Source organism: Mustela erminea, chromosome 12, assembly GCF_009829155.1.
Source record: "Mustela erminea isolate mMusErm1 chromosome 12, mMusErm1.Pri, whole genome shotgun sequence".
Taxonomy (NCBI): Eukaryota; Metazoa; Chordata; class Mammalia; order Carnivora; family Mustelidae; genus Mustela; species Mustela erminea.
The window spans coordinates 5029859-5050987 of NC_045625.1; the positions used below are offsets into that span (position 1 = coordinate 5029859).

Consider the following 21129-nt stretch of genomic DNA (forward strand, 5'->3'; position numbering starts at 1 on the left):
GGGGACAAGTCCACTAGGATGATGCTACGCCAAGCCTCCAACTCCTGGGGGTAGAGGGGCATGGGTGGAGGAACCAGGGACTAGTGACGGGACCGTAATGAAGTCTCACGGCCAAATCAGGACATTTCTGAGAGTGAAGAGTGGCAGTCCTCCTAAGTATGCCGACAGCCACAGGTACAAGCAGGAGCTGCCCTGGGCAAACAGCTGTCCCAGTCACCAGTAATGCAAACCCCCCAGCCCACCACCACCACCACAGAGTGTGTCCCTGGGAACTGGATCTGGAAAGTCTCCTTCCCCACAGACTTACCATTGTCTTGCCCCCAGGACTGGGATCCTGGGGCCAGCTGGTCGTCTCTTCTGTGGTTGTCCCTGGGGGACAAAGTGGCCAGGTTGTCCCAAGGAAGGGGACTGGACAGGATGGAATGTCCCACAGTGGACCCATGTCAGGGCAGCAGCAGTTCAAGGCCCCATGTCCCCGGCACTGTGATGTTATTACTTTCCCCCTGGTTATTCTCTGATGCAAACCCTAGAGGTGGGTTTGGATCTGGCCAAGTTGTGTGGTCTGGGGTCCAGCACCAGCCTCGTCTGAGGCTCAGTGTCTTTTGCTGCGGAGTGGAGGAAACAGTGCCTCTCACCCAGCAACGGCTGTTAGAACTTTTATGACTTTCAGGGTGTTTGGAGCAGAGAGTAAAGGCTTGTAGGGGAGCCGGGCTTGGGAATTACAACCCTTGGTTGATGGGAGATGTTCCATCTGGAGGCCAGATTAGGGACCTGACCTAGAACGGGGCCCTACAACACCGTTCCCAGTCCAGGCTCAGAAGGCCTGTTGCCCTGGTCGGTTGCAGTGGCCGGCCACCCCACCTTCCAGTGCTCAGCTGCTGGGCTGCATTGCTAACCAGATGTTCAACAGCTGCCACATTCCACCCAGCACAGCCCCACCTCTGGGGCCAGAGTGGTTCTGCACACACCAGGCATGACCGGACTGCATGAGTCATGAGACGTCAAGCCTGAGGTACGTCACCATGGAATGGAGAAGAGGCCTGAGCTGCACATCCCCACCCCACTGGGATGACGACACTGCGCTTTGCTGAACCCCACAGCTTGAGTGGATAGGGCTTCAATGCCAAGAGCAGGCATCAGAATGGCTGTGTGCCTCTATCAGCACAGAAACTGGGTGTTGAGGAAGAGGGTCTGGAGGGCATCAGGCTCGATCTATCCTGGGGTCTGCCAAGAACCTTGGTCTCCTTGGCCCTTCCTATACTAGACACCAATCATCCAAGCCCCTGCAGAGCACCAGCCTCCCGCCCCTGTCCTTCCTCTCCTATCTACCCAGTCACTTCCTGGGTCATTGGCGTCCACCACGTTATACACACACACACACACACACACACACCCCTCACTCGCCGTGGCCTTGGCTTTCAGGTTGTCTGTGGAGGAACTAGCCTCTTTCTCGGAATGCTCTCCCCCAACAGATCTGGAGAGGATACAGACAAGCTCTCCATATACGGCTTTGTACTGCTCTTCTGACTAGGAATTGGGGGCCCTGGCCCAAGCTGGGTCTGTCTTTTGGTGGGGGTGGTGGTGGTGGTAATCAGGACAGTTTCAAACTTGTCTCTGGGTTTGACTGATGAAATGGGTCTAGGGTCCGGGGGCGTGGGCATCCTCTCCATCACGCTCAGGAAGAGCAAAGAAAGCTGCTCTGTGCGCAGGGTGGGGAGGTAGGAGACAGAAGCAAACATGGGGGTGGGGGGCAGAGGGAAGGGGCGGGGCAGGAGGGAGGGTACAGGAGAGTCCCCGGAGGTCCCCATCCCAGGATTCTAGGAGAGCTTCCCACGTCCTCCCAGCAAACTCCCCTTTTTAATTATACCAACTTGAAAGGCCTTCAGACTCTGTGGCCAAGAGCTTAGACTGCCCACGTTCCATAGTCCATCCTACCCACACAACCTGGGTTTCTGGGTGATCTGTGCTGGCCAGGCCCCCACCCTGTGAACCCTGAGCTATTGCCCACCCTCCTGCCTGGAATGTTCCCTCTGACTCCCTGCCCTTTAAGGTCTGGCCCAAAGCCCTCCTTTTCTCATTGGTGTCCCTTTCTGAGCGGGGAGACACTTGATTTTGAGTTCACCATGTCCTGCTTCCCTGTCTCCGGCCTGAACCAGAGGCCAGCCAAGGGCCCCTCGTGCTCTCCTAGGCTTTGCCTGACAACCCCCCGGAGCAGAGGTGGGACAGCGGGTGCCTGTGGCCGCCAGACCCCAGCCAAGCCCCCACGGGAAGACCCTGGCAAATCCAGTGAGCTCCACTTCTGCCACCTTCCTGCTACTGCACGTGGACCAGAGATCACTGAGCATTCCTCCAGCCACATGCCAGGACAGTGAGTCCGCACCCACAGCCGGGGCCCCTGCTTCCAACCAGCGGGAGATGACCACAAGCATGCCACCCAGCCAGTAAAGGGGTCCTTTATTTTCACATTAAACAGAACCGGTCCATGTTGCTGCCTGTCCACCCCGCCCCCTCTGCCTGCAGGAGGAAGAGCCCTGGGAGGGAAGGTGGGCTCCTGGAGCCCGGGTCTGGGGTCCCGGGGCCCAGGGCCTGTTGTCGGTGGGAAGAGGGCCCCGGGAATGGGGCGGAGCTCAGGGAGGAAATGCCAGGAATCCTGGGCAGAGGCTGGCAGGGGGCCTGAGCACAGGGGGCTCCCCAGCATGACAGGCTGGGGCCACAGCCAGGCTGCCACACCCAGCAGAGACCTCCCAGGTGGCAAGTGCGGCCACAGGGCCTCAGGGCCAGTGTCAATCAAAGGCTGACAGGGGTCTTGGGAGCTCCCCCAGCATCCTAGTCCCCCTGACCCAGGCCTGCTAAGGCCCTTGAGGCTCAGCTCTCTGGCTAGGCCACAGGCTGAAAGGAGCACTGGGCCCGGGGCAGGCGACTCCCAGGATCCCGAGACCAAGCATTCCAGGAAACCAGTGATAACCATGCAGGGCTGGGCCATCCTCCTGGTGGGCCGAGGAGGCCACACCCTGGCCCTAGGCGTCCCTGGGCCTCAAGCTCCCCTGCCCCAGACTGCTGCCGATGATCTTCTATCTCTTGGTCTGCCTGGTCCCTCAGCTGTGCAGAGTGGGCGACGGACAGGTGTCCTGGGATGACCTGCTACTGGACATCGGGCCGCTCTGGGGCCAGTGGCTGCGGCTCCTGCCCAGCCCAGCCTGGATCCCTGCAGAGGCCCCCTCAGCCTCTCCGGCACCAACTCTGCTTAGGTCCTTGCCTTCAGGAGCAAGAGTGAGCGTGGTGGTGCTGGAGGGTAATCAACATACCACCCCCCCCCGCCAGCATCCAGAGGGCATACGGCAGAATTAGTGCCCAGGAACTGGCTGTGGACTGAGCAGAACGTGTACATGCACAGAGGAACTGGCGAAAGTGTGTGCCTCGTGCACACAGGCGTGTCCCCACACGGTGTGCATGTGTTCCTGACACTGGGGTGTGCATGTGTACACATCATGGCCTGGGAGTGCCCGCCCGGGCGAACTGTGTACGTACACGAACTCTGGTGGGCATGGAGGGGGCGTGGCTGTGGACTGGGAAGGCCACGTGAGTATTCCTTTGGGGTGGGCACACAGCTGCAGGCTCCGGGGAGGTGTGTCTACAGGGCTGCACCTGTGGGGTGCCTGTGCCTGCCCGGCCAGTGCCACAGTGTTGGGGGGGGGGTCCTGGGCGGCCCTCACTGCCAGCTGGCACAGCTCTGGGGCAGGCTATGCAGAATGGCCTCCAGGTTCTGCTTGTCGGCACGGATCTCAGCGAGGTCGTTCTCAAAGTTCTGGATCTGCAGCTCCTGCTGCTCCGACTCCTGTTGCAGCAGCCTCAGTTTCCCCTGCAGGGCCCCCGGCGGGCTCAGCTGCAGCCTCAGGCGCTCCAGTGCCCATTGGGTCTCGTTCAGGGCCTGGGCTGGGGCCTGATGGGTGTCCAGCGACCCTGCAGAGGGGCACGGACAGCCTCAGCAGAGACCAGCTCTCCCGCAGGCCCCAGCGTCCATTCAGGGCCCTCCCCCGAGACCTCTGGAGGCCCAGACCTTCCAGGATTCTGACTGCCCATGATCTGCCAGGAAAGCAAGGGACAGAGAAGGCAGTGTGTCTGGTCTTGGGCACCCCAGGGGGTGCACATGAAGACTCTGGAACTTTCCCCCTAGGCAGCACTGGGCAACAGTTCCTTTTTGTCGTGGGTACTACTGTTACTGATAGAAAGAACTCCCCGTGTGGGTCCTGAGCCCATTTCCCAAAGCCGTGTGTGGCACAAGGTCCCCACGGCTCCTTGCCGATTTGCCGAGAACACGCATTTAAAGATGCCTCCTGTGCCAAGACGCGGACGGCCACTGGGGTAAAAAGCAGTGCCCCTGGCATTAGAATAAGAGCTGCGGAAGCGGAGGGGGCAGGAGGGGCTGCGGATTCCTGTAAGCAGGCACCAGGGGTCTCGTCCTGGCCCAGCATGGGTTAACTCTGTTTCTTGGAGTTCAGTACTTCCCAGAGCCTCATGGAGGCTAAAACAAGGAGGCGGGGCCCGGTGCCCACATTTGAACTTGGTGGTGGTAGTGATGGCATGGAATCCACGGGCTGTCTCCCCCGTCTGGCCCTTGTCACCTTCTCATTTATGGGTGACATTTCACAGGAAGATGAGGTTCAGCCATTGGGGATGGGGAAGTAAGTTCTTTTTTTTTTAATTTTTTTAATTTTTTTTTGGGGGGGGAAGTAAGTTCTAAATGGCTTCTAATCCCACAGGATCCCACTGGGGCCAGAGCTCCCCTGAGCCCCCAAATTTCCTGGGCAACGAAGGTGAGGGTCAGAGGGCAGGCAGCTGAGGGGCGGGGGGGTGGGCAGGAGGAGGCATCAGGAAGCTGAGCTCCACTGGCCTGGGCAGATCCCGCTCCCAGCAAAGACCCCAACCATGGGGAGGCCCCAACTGCCTGGCCTTTGAGATTCAGGTTCAGCTTGTAGCCACACTCTACCTGCACTGCGGGGGCCCCCAGGCAGGGCCCTCTGGGGGCTGCTCACGCCTGCGCCCCCAACTCAGGCACAGCACCGGACAGCAATGCGGCCAGTGCTCTGAGTCCTTGGCGTCAGGAACAGAACAGTGGCTACCAGTGGGCACCCCAAATCCGTCAGACCTGTGTGCAAACCTCAGTTTCCCCACTGACTGGCCATGGGGCCCCGGGCACATCACTTAAACTCTGTGCCTCAGACTGCCTGTCCGCAAGACGACAAGAGAATCCGGGTCCTTGCCTCCCAAGCAGAGCATTCCAGATCACGAGCATGCAAAGCTTAGGGCCCGGCATGCAAACACGACACGGAACATGGTGATTCTTCCCCTTATTAGTAATGAGGCCACATGTGTGCTGTTATGTAGGTGACCCTGAGGACGTGACACTAAGGGGAAGAAGCCAGTCACAGAAGGACACAGGGACATGAGGTCCTTGGAGTGTCAAGTTCACAGAGACCAAAGAGGTCCCAGGTGGGGGTGCCAGGGGCTGGGGCATAGGGAGTTCGTGTCTAATGGGTACGGTGTTTTGGTCTGAAAGTTCTGGAGACAGATGGCAGGGACGGCTGTGCCATGTGTGAATGTACTTAATGCCTCTGAACTGTGTGCCTGAAGATGGTTAAAATGGCCAATTTTATGTTGCATGCACGTTACCACGGTTTTGGAAAATGCACGGCTACTGTCCTCCGCTCCCCCGCCCTGCTCTGCGGCCTCCGGGCCTTACCGGGTGCTCTCCCCTCCCCTGCCCTGCTCTGCGGCCTCCAGGCCTTGCCGGATGCTCTCCCCTTCATCTGAGAGGCCTCCTTGCTGAGGCTCCTCCCCGAGAGCTGCTGCTCACCGGCTCTCACCACGCAGGTGGCAAGCCCTTTTTACATGATGCTGGTGCTTATGTCCATTTTACAGATGAGGGAACTGAGGCTCAGAGAGGCACAGTGGTTTTCCCAAGGTCCCACAGCCAGGGAAGGGAAAGCACCAGACTTGAGTCTTGGTCTGATTCCAGACCCACGTCTGAGTCTCCAGGCCATCCTTGCTTCTCTGACATTCTCTCGCCTCCTCTGAAACCCTCAGCCACGCAGAGCCCATCTGCTCCTGTGGTCCCCACAGGTGTTTCGTCTGCTGAGTTTTCTGTGTCCCCCGTCCACCCCCGCAACACCAGACTAGCGGCCCCTGGAGGGGCACAGTGACACCAGCCCCACCTTGCAGGACGGCCTGGGGGTATTTCAAATGCTTGTGGCTGAGGAGGGGGGACCGTGGGTATCTGGGGGCGAGGAGGAAAGCTTCTCTAGGACTGGGCCTCACAGAAGCTCCTGGGGGTGCTCCAGGGACCCAGGGGTCTCCTTACCCAGCCTGGAGAGCAGCTCCGACAAGGCCTGGACGTCCCTCTCCAGGGAGGCACGCGATTCTCGGATCTGCCGTTCCAAGGAATTCAGCCTGGCACCCATCTAGGGCGGGAGGGAAAGCTTGACCGGCTCCCTGCTGGCTCGGGGGCCAGGAGGAAACGGGAGTGGGGGTTGGGGGTCTCGGCACACGTACCTGCCCTGCGTCCTCCAGCTCCCGTCTGCGGGCCTGCGAGGTGAGCACCTGCCGGGAGACTTGTCGGAACATCGCCCGCGTCTGGCTGGAGAGCCGGCCTGCCCGGCGGTGTTCCTGCTTGCCCTCCCTGAGCAGGGCCTTGGCGAGCTGGGGGGTGGGCAGCAGTAGATGGGGGAGAGGGTGAGCGCACTGAGTCCTTTCAGAAGTAAAGGGCACCGACGGCCGTGATGCCGAGCAGTCGTCAGTTTGAGCCCCGGGTCATTCGTTCATTTCACAAACACGGACTGGACGCGGGCGACACGCGCAGAGGCAGCGGCGGGCTAGAGGGACGCACAGTCTGGACTTTGGCCCCAATTAAAAAATAAGAGCTTAGAGCTTTGGGGGAGTAAAGCCAAACAGACGTTGGTGAGAGTCCTGGTCATGGGACTTTAAGTCACTCACCCGGACTGGGCCTCGGGGTCCACACCCAGGACGCCAGTGACAACAGTGACACCTACTTCTTGAGGAATCAACAGGGTCACTGGCCTGGGGCCCCTGAGCCCTCGGTAAGTGCGGAGCGTTCAGCATGGTCTACGTGGATGGGGGCAGATCTGTGGGGACCCCGTTTCACCTACAGAAGGGGCATTTCTTCCAGGACCGTCCTCCCACAGGCCCAGAAGGCAGGGACATCGTCACACCCATGGCCCTGACCTTAGCACTGTCCTTGGCCAACAGCTCGGCTTCCCTGCCCTTCTTCTTGGCACTGGAGGAGACAGACGCTGCGTTTCCCAGCATCCTCTCCGCCTGCTTGGTCTTCTTCTTCAAGTCTACGAGGAGCCTGTCGCTGACGACACCTGCCTTCCTCCCCAGCGCGGCCTGGTCCCTGGGCTGCGGAAACTGCCGCTTCATTCCTGCAAACCCGGGGGAGGCAGTGTCAGGAGGGCGGCCCCTGCCCTGAGAGCCTGCCAGGCAGCCACTGCGTGTGGTCCCCAGACAACGTGAGGGAGGTGCTGAGGGCAGGAGATCTACAGGAAACCTCCGGAAGCTCTTCTGGGAAACAAGCGAGGAATGAGTAACGTGCACTGTTCAGTGAATTTAAAGATTCATGTTATATCGTGGTGTTTGTTAAAATCATGAGATTACACGGCTGATACCTGGGCTGGGGTTGGGACTGGATGGGGAGCCACACCTCAGTACCCAGAAAATCCATTCAGCTCTTTCTCTGTACCTCCCTTATGTCTAAAAAGGCTTTGAAGCAGCTTATAGTGACAGTGACAGGTACGTCAACAACTGGACCACTAAAGTGAAAAACCAAGGACCATATGCAACTGAGGGGGCGGGGATGAGGAGGGAAGGAGAGGAGTGCGAAGGGCCAGAAAATTAGGATAATGACATCTCAGGCACTAAATGCTCTGTTCACCTCTGAGCTTCCTAGCAGCCAAGACAAAAAGGGAAGTATTATGATTTGCATAGATTTTTTTACCTAATAAGAAGTGGCTTCCCTCTGTAAAGAAGAGAGACTTTTTCCTTTTCTTTCAGATAAAATTTGAAGGGAAATTGGGAGTTCTAATGATAGTCAGATTTTAAAATGAATCAAGCCATCCAAGGCAGAATGTCATGTAATTTTCCATGAAGATAATAGAGAAATTAGATCTACTTTAGTTTCTCGTACACGAAGTCGATGTTTCTTAAAATGCACTCCATGGAGTGCTAACTCTACAGGGTGTTACTAAACATCAAGAGGAAACGTCAAACTTAAAGAAAGAGAACCAGGTTTCTTTGTTACAGGACTTCTCAGGACCTTTAATATCATAAAGTATGCACTGTATGGCCTCGGGAGGGCACTACAGTAGCAACATTTCCTAAACTTATCTGAACACAAACCGACTGGTGGTCTTGGGCTAAAGGCCCCAAGGCCACCCCCTTGGGGAAAGCTGTACCATATTCAATGAATTTTCCTTTCATTCTAAATATCCACTGAGCACAGACCGACTGGTGGTGAGAGGGGGTGTCTCTGAAAAGGGGTAGGAATGGGGACATTAGCCCAGGGTTAGCAGTTTGAGATGAGTCCTCACGTGGACGGAGGTACTGCACCAAGGAGCAGATTTCCACGCAGTACGTCCCCCAGCGAGAAGGCGATAGCTCGTGGGCTGATGAGCACATGTTGCTGGAAGTAGAGAAGCAGAGGGCGGAGGAGCCCCCTGCCCGCCGAGGGGGCTGCAGCAGGTGGCTTTAATAAGCCTTAAGATTTTAATGTTCAGAAGTCCTAATATTCCATCTAGTCCTAATTATATTCCTATCCCCAGAAGTCCTATTATATTCCATCTAGTCCTAATATTCCATCACTAGTATCACAGAATTTACTGAACGTGACTCAGAGGTAAGTACTCATGGCCACGGCCCCCATTGGAAGTCCCCGGTCAGTGGGTGGCCAGGCCTCCCACCAGAGAGAAACCTAGAGAACCGGAAGCACCGGCCAGCTCGCCCTCTGCCTCAGGGGACAGGAGGCCGAGGCTGGAGCCACATCTCTCAGCGGCAGCGATGGAGTTGGGGAGGAAGTCCTCGGAGCCGAGGGGAACGCAGAGCCTGACTCCCAGTCTCAAACCCCAAGGGGCCTCTGGGTCTGCCTGTGTTCCTGCCTTACCCAGTTCACTGGGCGGAGCCACAGAAAAAGGGTGAGGGGGTTTCTCTCTGGAGGGGGACAGGGAGCTGGAGAACCCTAACACCGGACAGCTTCTCTTCAGCGCACCTCTGACCCAGGGACAGTCGTCAATCCCTTTCCTTGGTCTACACATCTATAAAATGGGGCCACTCAGCTTCATTTTCCTAGAGCTCGAGGAGACCTGGACTGGCATCAACCATACCCCTTTCTCAAGAGAAGTCTGTCTCCTTCCCCGTGGCCCCAGCTGAGCCCCGGACGCGGTAGTGTTTGTACCAGGTGACAGGACCCCGGTCAGAGCAGACTAGACCAGGTGCAGACGGCTGAGGGCATCAGATCCTCTCGGCCCTCACGGGTGTGGTCTGATGGCTGATGGCCATGTAGGCGAGATGCCAGAGAGCGGCGTGTGAGGGCAAGACCGGCGGCCACGGGAGAGGTCCTGGCTGGGGTGGGGCAGGGAACGGGATCTTTGGCTTATGCCCCCACAACCGGACTTCTGCCCCCTTCTTGCCCCCAGGGCCACACCGGCCTGGCTGAGGCGGGAGTCCGGGTGGTGGTCACAGGCATTTGTGCCTCAAGAAGCCTCAGGCTCGGCAAGGCATGCGTACCTTCCAGGTCGGCCAGCAGGGTCCTGGCTCCTGTGACAGTCACTGTGGCCGCCTGGACGGATGAGGAAGCCTGGGTCAGGGCGTCTCTGGCCTCCCGGCCGAGCTGGAGGGAGGAGAGAGAGCTTGGCAGGCGGCGCCGCAGGCGGGAGGCGCTGGAGGGCCGGCAAGGACGATTTCTGGTCTTGGCCCTTCCCCTCCCTTCACCCCCGACTCCGGACACCCTCGGGACAGCCCCCCAGATGCCTGCCTCAAAGGACAGGAGCCCACCTGTGTGAAGGGCTCGATCTTGCGCAGCACGGCCCGGGCGGTGGCCTGGAGGGTCTGGGCCGCCTCGGTGATCCGGCGCTCTCTGGATGCGACCGTCTCCTCCAGGGCCTGCACCTTCTGGCTCAGGGCCGCCGCCTGGGACTTCTGAGGCTGCAGGGAGATGGTGGGCTCAGGCAGGGCCTGGCAGGAAGGTCTGAGGGGCAGAACCCCTAGTGGGTGAGAGGTGCCTGGGGAGCAGGAATGTTGGGGACAGGACCCGAGAAGCAGAGGGGCTGGGGGTGGGGGCCACCAGGTGGGGGAACCTGTCTCGATTCCAGCCCTACTAGCTCTACTAGTTACTAGTTACTAGTTACTAGTAGGCCTCCCTGACCTGCATTTCCTTCCCCAGGCCCACAGTCTCAGCGGAAACCCTGGGGCCGGATGTACCTCCACATTCAGAATCCTCCTGGCCTGAGAGAAGCAGAACTGTGTGGGTTCTGAGCACAAATAAGCAGCCTCAGGCCCGTTGGGCTTTGCCCCAAATATATCTGTGGAAGCTCAGTCTCTTCCTTAAAGGGCAGGTTCCAAGTTCTGGGATTTCAGGATTACTAGGCAGATGTGATGGAGGTTTCCCCAGGGGGCTGACAAGCACTAGGGCCACCTTGCCCACAACTCATGAATCCTCTCCCAGCCCCGTAGACGCAGCCCTCAGATAACCGAAGGGGCGAGCCCTAGCTGACAGAGGACCTAACCGAAGTACGGGTTGGGGAGTGGGGGACATCCTTGGCCAAGGTCACAGATCTGGAGCGGCGGAGCTGGGATTTGATCCCACGTCTGTCTGGTGCCTTTGCTAATGCCACCACGGAGAAGACGGAGAAGACGCCTGGTCTCACTATTGTCATCACAACCCACAACAAAGCCTGGCCCAGCGCTTACTCGGAGCCAGGCAGGCGCTCGGCCAAGCCACGGAGGTGGATCAGCTCGTTTTAATTGACTGCCATCTAGTTAAAAATAAGCCACATCATCTGCCCAGGCCTGGGATGCACTGGCTTCCCAGCCGCCGCCTTCTCCCACCCCCACCCCAGGCTGAGCTCCGGGGCAGCCGGCGGGGCTGACCAGTGCTGAGGAGGCGGCTGGCAAGGCCAGGCCCAGGGCGGCGTCTGCACGGACTCGCTGCACGGCGGCCAGTGCCCTCTCCGCTTCGGGCAGCGCCTGTGCCACAGCTCTGCCCAGCGCCTTCTGGGCCGCCTGGACCTCTTGGTACCTGAAAGCAGACAGCTGAGGTGGCTCACAGAGCAGAGGGCACAGGGCCATCCTTCCCCATGGCTGTCCCCCCAGACCCCCGACTGGAGCCCTCTTCAATGTCAGAACTCAGCAGCTGGCCTCGGAAACTGGCCGCTACCCGGCAGCTCTCGGATGAATGGAAAAGGCAGGAGAGGCAGCTCATTCTTGTTTCTTCATTCATTCAATTCGAGCACTCTTTTCTGAAGGGGCTTGCCCCTGGTTTCCACTCTCCAGTCATCTGCTTTGCAAATGCTGGAAGCCTCTGGCTGAATCACTAAGTGGAAAGCGCCTGGTGCTGGGGAAGGGACAGAAGCCCAGGCCCTGGTCTTGGATCTGCTGTGCCCTCGGGTGACCTTGGGCAAGCACTCTCCAGATGCACGGAGAGCTCTGGGGCTCCTTGAGCTCCAAGGGGGTGTAGTCAACCACCTAGAACAGCTCCCTGTCCCACCCAGCTGATCACCCCCTCCCCACCCAGCTCTGCCATGGACACTGCCGGGGCAGGGACTTCTGGCTACCTCTCATCTCTCCCCACTTCTCAGACAGCCCCTGCCCCCACTCCTGCCCCGGGAGGGGGTCATGTGATTTCACCCTAGTCATGCCAGGGGACTGGGGGTGGGTCATCTGACTGGAGGTGGGCCAACTGGATTCTCTCATCTAGGAAGTCAACTTGAGACTTTTGAGACCTTGCTGTGTCTCTCCTGACCCTCCACTGCAGAATACATAAGAGGGTCACCCATGGCAGAGAAGCAGAGGCTAAGCAGGAAGCTGGTGTCTGAGAGGAGCTGCCGGGAGGAGGGTGGGGGTCGGGAATGGGGCTGGGGATGATGCAGGGGTGAGAAAGAGAGATGCCCTCATCCCTTCTCTCTAGAGGCTGAGCTGCACCCCAGGCCCAAGAGGGCTCCTGTAACTCACCACCCAGTGAGCCCAAGACCTCAGTATCTCCCCCACCCCCACCCAAAGAACATCAGGACTCGGGAAGGAAGCCAGCTCTGGACCAGCAGCCTCCAGCCAGGCTCTGGTCGCTGGAGGAGGCCAGTTCAAGCTTCTACCCACACCGGGGAGGCCTCACCTGTCCTCCAGGTGCTGCTGGGCTTCCGAGGCCACCCTGCCCTCCAGCAGACTCCAGAGAAGTGCATAGCTGGTGTTGGAGGCGACCAGGGCCCTCCGAGCAATGGCTTCAATCCTGGCAGTGGTGTCCCTGTGGCTGTAAGGAAACGTCCACCTGACCTTCAGCAACAGCTCACAGAGAAGGGGACCTGGGACCGAACATACCGCTCCCACCATGTGGGCCTCCCACCGTCCCAAACAGAGTCCGGCCCCGAGCGCCAGGCTCCACCACTCCCTCCGCCTGACACAGCAAAGGCTGATGGGCAGGGACCCACGGCCCTGCTCCTGTCATACGGAATCTGCCCATTGTCTTGCACAGTGATCTGTCGGGCCTTTTGTCGCACGTGAAGTCTCAGTTTGGACAATGATGATACGGGCGCCCTAATAAAGCCGTCACAGGAGAGGGTGAGCAGCACAATCTGGCTCTGAATTCGGGCAGGGCGACACCTCTCAGGCTGACCCTGACCCCAGAACCTTCAGCACCAGGCTCCTGGGGCTTGGGGGCTCACCTCCTGGCGAGGGCACGGGCCTCTGTGGCCAGGGGGCTCCAGGTGGTGGGCTGGCTGGACTCTTCCTGAGGAATCACCTTTAAAGTGAGAGAGAGAGAGGAGAAACTGAGGGCCATCCCTGAAGGGCAAGGGCCTCGTTCAGTTAAATTACTGGGAGAACCAGACCGTGCCAGTTACTTTACAAATGCTACATAAAGGGGCGCCTGGGTGGCTCAGTGGGTTAAAGCCTCTGCCTTCGGCTCAGGTCATGATCCCAGGGTCCTGGGGTGGAGCCCCCATCGGCTCTCTGCTCAGCGGGGAGCCTGACTCTGAGCACCCTGCCCCCCCGCCTGCCTCTCTGCCTACTTGTGATCTCTGTCAAATAAATGAATAAAATCTTTTTTAAAAAATGCTACATAAAGCCTCAAAGTCAGCATCTGGTGAGCAGAGCCTGAGAACGTGGCAACGGCGGTAATGCCACCCAGTCCTCATTCAATGGGCATTCACTGTCCACCTGGAACGTGCCCTTGTCTATGCGGATGTGATCCCACTGAGTCAGCACAAGGGGTACTGCGTGACACCCATTCTGCGGGTGAGGAAACAGCCTCTCCAAAAAGGCACACCAGGGGCCACCAGATCAATCGCCAGGGGAGCCCGGGGCAGGTAGTGAGGAGGGGCCCCTGGAGTACCAGAGATTTGAGGACGATGGCCGCCTGCACAATCTCTTCTTCTGAGGACTCCAGTGCTGCGTCAAGCTCTGCCAGCTGGATGCAGGTCTTCTCTGCCTGGGCCTGGGCACAGCGGGCACTGCTCAGCGCCCGCAGCTGTTCCCGCGCAGCCTTCACCGCACCCTCGAGGCCAGTCACCTGCTCCAGGAAGGCCTCCCGGGCTCCTGCATGAAGCCCACAAAGCCCAGGGGTCACGGAGCAATTGAAATTTCTCGATCAAACGCTCACCCTTGGGGGGGGTCCCCCGTCTGTGCCCTGCAGTCTGCCTGGCACAGCTGAGCTCTATCACCAGACCTGAGCACCACCAGTCAGTTCCAGGGCAAGAGCCTCGCCATTTTACAGATGCAAAGGCTGAGGCCCAGCAGAGGCCAGTCACAGCCCAGTGCTTCCGGTGCTGACACCGGAAGTCAGCACAGTGGAGGGGCTGGAAGGAATCCAGACGGGTTAGAGCCACAACAAGCAATTCCTAAATCTGAGACCGCAGAAATACATCTGCCTCGAATCAGCTCTGTGATCTGCAGTGTGGCTCAGTATGGGCTTTTTAAAAAAAGATTTTATTAATTTGAGAGAGAGATAGAGAGAGGGAGAGAGAGAGAGAGCATGGTGGGGAGAGGGTCAGAGGGAGAAGCAGACGCCCCACTGAGCAGTAAGCCCAATGCAGGACTTGATCCCGGGACTCTGAACCGAAGACAGATGCTTAACCAACTGAGTCCCCCGGGCACCCCAAGTATGGATCTTTTAACCCAGAGCATCTGGAATCTCCCTATTCTTTTTTTTTTCTTTTTAAAAAGATTTTATTTATTTATTTGACAGATGGAGATCACAGAGAAGCAGGCAGAGAGAGAGGAGGAAGCAGGCTCCCCGCTGAGCAGAGAGCCCGATGTGGGGCACGATCCCAGGACCCTGGGATCATGACCTGAGCTGAACAAAGGCAGACGCTTTTGTCTAACCCACTGAGCCACCCAGGCGCCCCTGGAAGCTCCCTATTCTGATAATGAGTGTTGCTAACAGGTGCTCAGCTTACCTATGCCTGGCTGCGAGATGAGCACAGGTGCTTATGAACATAAAATTACACAGAAGAATCAATTCACTGTCAAGCTTTCCCAGATCACAGTGTCCGGAGGCCAGATTCCACCTGGCTCTAATAACAGCTTCCCCTTCCGCCCCCATACACTGGTTTTCTATGCTGGGGAGTGAGCAAAATGGCCAACGGGCAAGACAGCAACAGGCCACCTGTTCAGCACCCGGGACAGCACCTCAGTGGTCATTTGTCGCGCGGTGAACCCGTGAACGACTCCAGCCCTGTCCTCACTGTGCCTGTGCTCTGGGTGCGGCTGGGGCTAGATGCTCTCCTCAGAGACTAGTATTCTTAAGGTTACAGAGTAGAACTGGGTGGGGGACAGTGAAGGAAAGATCCAGGAGAGACAAGACTGTCATGGGAGGAGCCCTTGCAGGTGGGGAGGACAGACAGGCACTCCTAGAAAGTGACTTCTTCCAGGGCCGAGCCAAGAGCTTCTGAAGCACCGTGAGAGCAGACCAAAGGGCCGGCGGGGTGTGTCTGGCCAGCCAGCCAGCCCGCTGCCTCCCGCTCTTCTCTCCCACTGTACCTTGCAGCAGGTGGTGACCCTGGTAGACGTCCCCCCGTGGGGCCTCTCCCTGCAGAATGTGCAGTGGTTCCCAGGGCTGGCCACAGTCCGACCCCTGCAGCCACCCCTCCATCAGGGTCAGCCTGGCCTTCAGCTTGGCAGCCTGGGAGGAGTGAGGAAAAGAAGGGTGTGTGAGGCCGGCTGCCTGAAGTCGTGCTGGACGCGTCCCCCTGGCTTCTGCCTGGTCTTCCCTGGCTAGCAGTTGGCTTCTCCCATCTTGTCCTGGGCATCAAAGCTGAGGATGCAGCAGATCTTGGAGAACCAGCCTTGCCCACCCCTCCTCCTAGTGGTCCCTTCCCTCCTCACGCCCACGGCACCTGCCGCACCCGCCGGCTCAGTGGACCACATCCTTGTTCCGCTTAGAGACGGATGAGAAGGGAAGCCCCAGGAGAATCTGTCTGTCCTGCTGTATCGTCACAGAGAAGGTGCACCTGGATACCTGTTGGCCGAGTGAGTGTGCCATGCAGTGTCCCCTAGCGCTGTTCTTTTAGTCACACGAACAGTAACTGTATTTACAGGGCACCTGCCAGCCACACACCTGCTCACGTTCACCCTGTAACGGCCCCAAGGGCCAGGGGATGCCAGATCCAAGCCCTCTCTTTGATTCCAAAAGTCCAGAATGCTCTGAAAAACCCTACGTCTTTCCATTCCCTATTTGATGACAAAATCCAGGTTAAAAAAACAAAATTCTAAACTCATTGGGAAGCAAAACTGTTCTGAACAAGGTTGTTTGTCACCCTTGTTTGTTTGGTGTGACTATTCGCCCGTTTTCCCGCAGACACATCCCTGGGTTTGACCTCAGGGACTGGCCCAGGCACTGCCCGGGGGCCGCTTATGCTCGCGCCCATCATTGCGTCTTTCTAGAGCACCTTCACTCTGTCGGCTGGCCTCCCCGGTCTCAGGGAAAGGGCTGCAGGCCTATGTCCACTGTGGAATAGGAGAGACACCCAAACTTACCAAACCTGTTACCTGTTAACGGGAATAACAAATGGGGCTGGGTAGGGGAACCCCAGAGCTCACGCTCTTGACCCCCGCACCACACCAGCTCCCTGCTCAACATTCTACTTGTGCCCCAGAATGGGCATGGCCCTCCTCCTGACCCTCCCCACAAAGGGCCTTCTACTGTCTCATTCCCGCAGAACTTGAGAAAGGGTGAGACGTGGGCGTGGGTGCTCGGGAAGGACAGCCGGTGCGAGGCGCTCCTCTGTCCGCTCAGAAGCCAGCGACGGGCAGACGGGAGCGGGGAGCGGGGCTGATGTCGGCCCGATGGCTGGGGAGGCGCAGGCGGGAGGTGACCAGTGGCCCCAGAAGGCCTGAGAGCCAGGGCTGAGCGGGCCGTTCTGGTGCCCAGCACAGAGCGGGCACTCATGGGGGGGTGTGAAGTGGTGGGAGGTAGGGTGGGCTCACCTCCTCCTTCAGCAGGGCGTAGCAGGACGGGCACTCCTCACAGCGTGTGCCACCAGCCGTAAGGAAGAAGTTGTCCTGACAGCGGTCACACTTGTAGCCCACAAAGCCAGGCTTGCACACGCACGTGCCGTTCTTGTGGCACTGGGCTGAGGCGGCGCCCAACGGGGAGCACCTGCAGGCTGAGGGAACCGGGGTGGATGGCACCCGCACCCCTTACTGGGACCTCCACGACCCCTGCAGCCTCACGCCTGGCCACTCCGGAAACCCCAGGTCCAGCTCAACCACACTCCTGGGTCCTTCCCGGAAGACTGAGTCGGAATGTCAGAGGTGGTGACTGACTTACGTCAGGGTTCCTGGGTTTGCGAAGCCGCCATGTTTAGGAACGACCAGGCAGCCCAGCTGTGCAGGGAGGGGCGCGGGGGCCCAGAGAGGGAACTTGATGGCCCCCGCACACGGCAAGTGAGCAGTGAATCCTGGGGCTAGAGTTTGGGTTCCTATACTCTCTCACTCCCTGTACGTATGGCTGCTCTTAGAAGACAGGCCTTTCTACAGGAAAGTAGCCAATCTTTCCTTCCCTGGCCACATGGCTGGCATCCCAGTGGCTCTTCTGTCCGGAAACCTCAAGGCCCCACCCTCCGGGCGGCCGGCACACAGCCAGCCTCCTCACCTCGGCAGCCCTTGATGGAGAAGCCGAAGAAACCCAGCTGGCATCTGTCGCAGGCCTGGCCCTCAACGCCCGGGCGACACGGGCACTGCCCAGTCTTGGAGTGGCAGCGGTCCTCCTGGGCGCCCAGCGGATGACACGTGCAGCTAGGATAGGGAAGGGGGAAGGAGCCCGAGTGGGAGACCAGCTCTGGGCCGCTCCCCACCCAGCCTCGGCTGGCCGCAGCCGGCGAGGAGCCCTGGGATCACACCCTCTGCTGGCAAGGCCCCATTGCCAGGTGGCTACACGTCCAACAGCTTACCCCCAGCTGTGTCCTGGGAAGCACAGTCTCACAAAAATGCTACCCCTTCCCCCCAAAAAGGGCTATGGGGACCTATAAATCTTGCAGATTATATATACCCCTGTGTTGGAAAGTCACAATGCAATTAGCATATTAAAGGCTCTGAGAAGTCTTGCAAGCCTGTTTGTTGCACTGGACGTTTTCCTGGGGTCCTTCACTGCTCCCTAAAGACATTAAGGTGCCGCTCTGGCCAAAAAGGTCATGGAGGGATGGTGTCACTGAGCAGGGAATCAGAGACCAAAGCGGCCCCCTGCCCACCCAGATGTCCCTCAGGGCTGCGCTTGGCCTGCGTCCTGGGCTGGCAGGGCCACGAGTCTGACCCCTCAAGGGACCGTTCCTTTGTCCCCCTATGGGGCAGGGCACAGTGTTCCTGGCAGGGGGCCTGGATGACACATTCCACACCCATCTCCCCTCTGGGGGCTCCCTGGCTTCTCCCATCCTGGAGACACAGCCAAGGGAAGGGCCCTCCCCGCCTCACCCCACCCACCTACGGCAGCCCCTCCCGGCCTGGAGGTCGTAGAAGCCAGGGCTGCAGCGGCCGCAGTCCCTTCCCATCACATGAGGGAGGCAGGGGCACTGGCCGGTCACCGGGTCACAGGTTCTCTGCTCACTGACGGAGCCCTCGGGGTGGCAGCCGCAGGCTGGGGACGGAAGCAGAAACGGTGTTGGGGAATCACCAGATCATCGACTCAAACTCTGGGGGTCCAGGAGAAGATGGGGAGCCCACGGGGATGACTCACATTCAACCCAGGATCCTAAGCTTTGTCTGGAAAAAGACTCTAGGCCTGTCCTCAACTCTCATCCTATTTCCTATGTCCTTGGAGAGAAAGTCTAGAATCATCATGTAACAGATGGCTCTTCTGAGCCTGCCCTGAACCCCAGTCGGCTGGAGAGAAGGCCAGAGACCTGGCAGAGAGTCACGGGTGGACCCATGTGCCCACTGTTCTGGGTCTCTTGACCCTTCTCTCCTGGGCTCCACAGAGCACGGAGAAAGGGCTCTGGAGCAAGTAAGTTTGGGGGCAACGCCCAGATTCTCCCGCCAGCACTTCCGGAGGCCTTCCACGGGCCAAGGCTCGCTGTGGCCCTCTGAGCAGGACGGGGGCTGAGTGCTAAGGGGAGAGGGAGAGCCTGATGGAGCCTAGGGGCGGCACTGACATGAGGGGTGCTGCCCGCCACCGAGGACAGTCGTAGGCACTAACCGTAGGGCTTGAGATAAGTACCAAATTATCAAGGTAAAGAACAAACGAAAAAATTCACAGGATTGGCCTTGATTAGAACGAGGCTGAGAGAGTCCCTGACCTTGGAGGAGAGCAAACCCTTCACCTTCCAGGCAAGGGGACAGAGAAGGTGAGGAATCTGCCTGAGGCTGCACAGCCCCCCAGAGCTGCGGGCTGGGTGTGGTGGAGGGGGTCCCCCACAGGGCGGGGCGTGGGTGCTCACGTGTGCATCTGTCTGCAGGCCGAGGGGCGAGGGCGTTCCCGTAGAAGCCGTCCTGGCAGCGTTCGCAGTGGGCCCCGGTCGTGTGGTGCAGGCAACGTAGACAGTGGCCAGACAGGGGGTCGCAATTGCCCACAGCGTTGGGGTCTATGTTCCCACTGCACTGGCACTGCTGGCAGGGCTGGGGAGCCCCAGAGAGCCCCAGAGGGTCCCCAAAGTAGCCATCATCACAGATCTCACAGCGTCGCCCTGGGGGGAGGGGGGAGGCTGTGTGTGGAGGAGCCAGCCCGAGGCACGAGGCTGCAGGGTCCCCAGGCGGGGAGGGTGGGCATCTCTCAGGTTTCCCTGTGCAGCAGAGCACAGTCCCAGGGCCAGGGCCCAGCTCAGCCATCAGCTGGCTGTGTGTCTTAGACCAGCCCTGGGATCTCTCTGAACTCTGGCTCCTCGTCTGCAAAGCGGGGACGATAAGGCCAGCCACGTCTGAGGGCTTGGTGAGGCTAAGTGTTCAACTCCCAGCCCAAGCTAAGTGCCCAGCGGAGGGGGTGTCGCCACCCAGTCACTGTCGTAACCCTCCTCAGCCTCACGGCCACCACCCTCTTCCTCAGCAAGGCCCGCAGGACGCCGGTGTGGTAAAGGCGGGGGCTGGCGCCCACCCAGGCACCCTCCCAGGGGGCTGCTCCCTCCATGCACAGCAGCGCCTCACTCCCCCAAAATCCTTCCTTGGGCACATCTCAGCCTGGGCCAGACCAGCGTCTCGAACTGTCCACACCCACTGAGACGGTTGCCCTCACGTCTGCAGAGCAGGGGGAGTCAGGCGCAGCCTGATGGCAGGATGGGGTGCAGGGTCCCCAGGTGGGACCTGGCTCTGTCAGGTCTGGGGGCCCCCGCCCTGCCCCCCCGCCACTCTGTAGCTGGCTGTAGGGAGCTGCTTCCAGAGTGCTCCCCAGCAAGGCTGGCCTTTGATGGGACAGACGTGATGGGCTGTCCCGAGGCAGCCACAGTCACCACACACGCAATGAGATGTCTGAGAACCTTGGCAACATTATGTCAACACAAGCCGGACACAGAAGGACAAACACTGGAGGGTTCCACTCACGTGAGGTCCCTGGAAGGGTCAAATGCAGAGAGACAGGAAGTAGGACCCGTGCCTACGGGAGGGGGGCGGGAGTGGGCTGGAGGAGGCGGTGGGGGGCTGCTTAATGGGGACAGAGTCTCTGGGAAGATGAATTAGTTCTGGCGACGGACGGTGGGGACGGCAGGGCAGCCGGGAATGTGCTTCACGCCGCCGAACCATATCTCGCGTGTGGCTGAATGGAGACTTTGTGTTATACCTTTTTTGCCGTAATTTAAAACATTATTAATGGGATATACAAAAAGAAAACACCAACCGCTGAGTTGTCTACTTAGAGTGGGTGAACTGTCAGGTACATAGACAATATCTCAAAAGAGCTGTTAAAAAGAATCAGTTGTCAAGGGTGGCCCCGGGTCCTGGAGCAGGCGCTGGGGAACCTTCTGCCTCACAGGACATCTGGCAATAAGTTTTTGTTTTTTTTTTTTAAAGATTTTATTTATTTATTTGACAGAGAGAAATCACAAGTAGACGGAGAGGCAGGCAGAAAGAGAGAGAGGGAAGCAGGCTCCCCGCTGAGGAGAGAGCCCGATGCGGGACTCGATCCCAGGACCCTGAGATCATGACCTGAGCCGAAGGCAGCGGCTTAACCCACTGAGCCATCCAGGCGCCCTGGCAACGAGTTTTAAAAACTGAAAGTTTGGAGTGCCTGGGGGGCTCAGTTGGTGAAGCATCTGCCTTCGGCTCAGGTCATGATCCCGGGATTCCTGGGATCGAGTCCCGTGTCATGTCCCTGTTCAGCAGGGAGCCTGCTTCTCCCTCTGCCTCTGCCTGCTGCTCCCCCTGCTTGTGCTCTCTGTCTCTCTCTCTCTCTCTCTGACAAATAAATAAATAAATAAATAAAATAAAAGCTCAGAG

At 58.9% G+C, this 21129-nt stretch overlaps 1 protein-coding gene across 2 annotated transcripts in view; it reads right to left on the reverse strand.

Annotated features, from left to right (window-relative positions):
- Positions 1–2439: 2439 nt before the first annotated feature.
- The window catches only part of LAMC3 (laminin subunit gamma 3), a 56571-nt gene continuing 37881 nt past the window's right edge, over positions 2440–21129 (reverse strand). For both annotated transcript variants that reach the window (XM_032308241.1, XM_032308240.1), the window contains 15 exons: positions 19146–19391; positions 18193–18346; positions 17369–17511; positions 16702–16880; positions 15256–15397; positions 13610–13812; positions 12942–13018; positions 12395–12529; positions 11158–11305; positions 10063–10212; positions 9796–9898; positions 7240–7439; positions 6550–6696; positions 6359–6458; positions 2440–3960 (listed from right to left, as the gene is read on the reverse strand). In XM_032308241.1, the coding sequence (XP_032164132.1) occupies positions 3710–3960; positions 6359–6458; positions 6550–6696; positions 7240–7439; positions 9796–9898; positions 10063–10212; positions 11158–11305; positions 12395–12529; positions 12942–13018; positions 13610–13812; positions 15256–15397; positions 16702–16880; positions 17369–17511; positions 18193–18346; positions 19146–19391 (2378 nt within the window). In that variant the 3' untranslated portion in view covers positions 2440–3709. The remainder of the gene's footprint in view (positions 3961–6358; positions 6459–6549; positions 6697–7239; positions 7440–9795; positions 9899–10062; positions 10213–11157; positions 11306–12394; positions 12530–12941; positions 13019–13609; positions 13813–15255; positions 15398–16701; positions 16881–17368; positions 17512–18192; positions 18347–19145; positions 19392–21129) is intronic.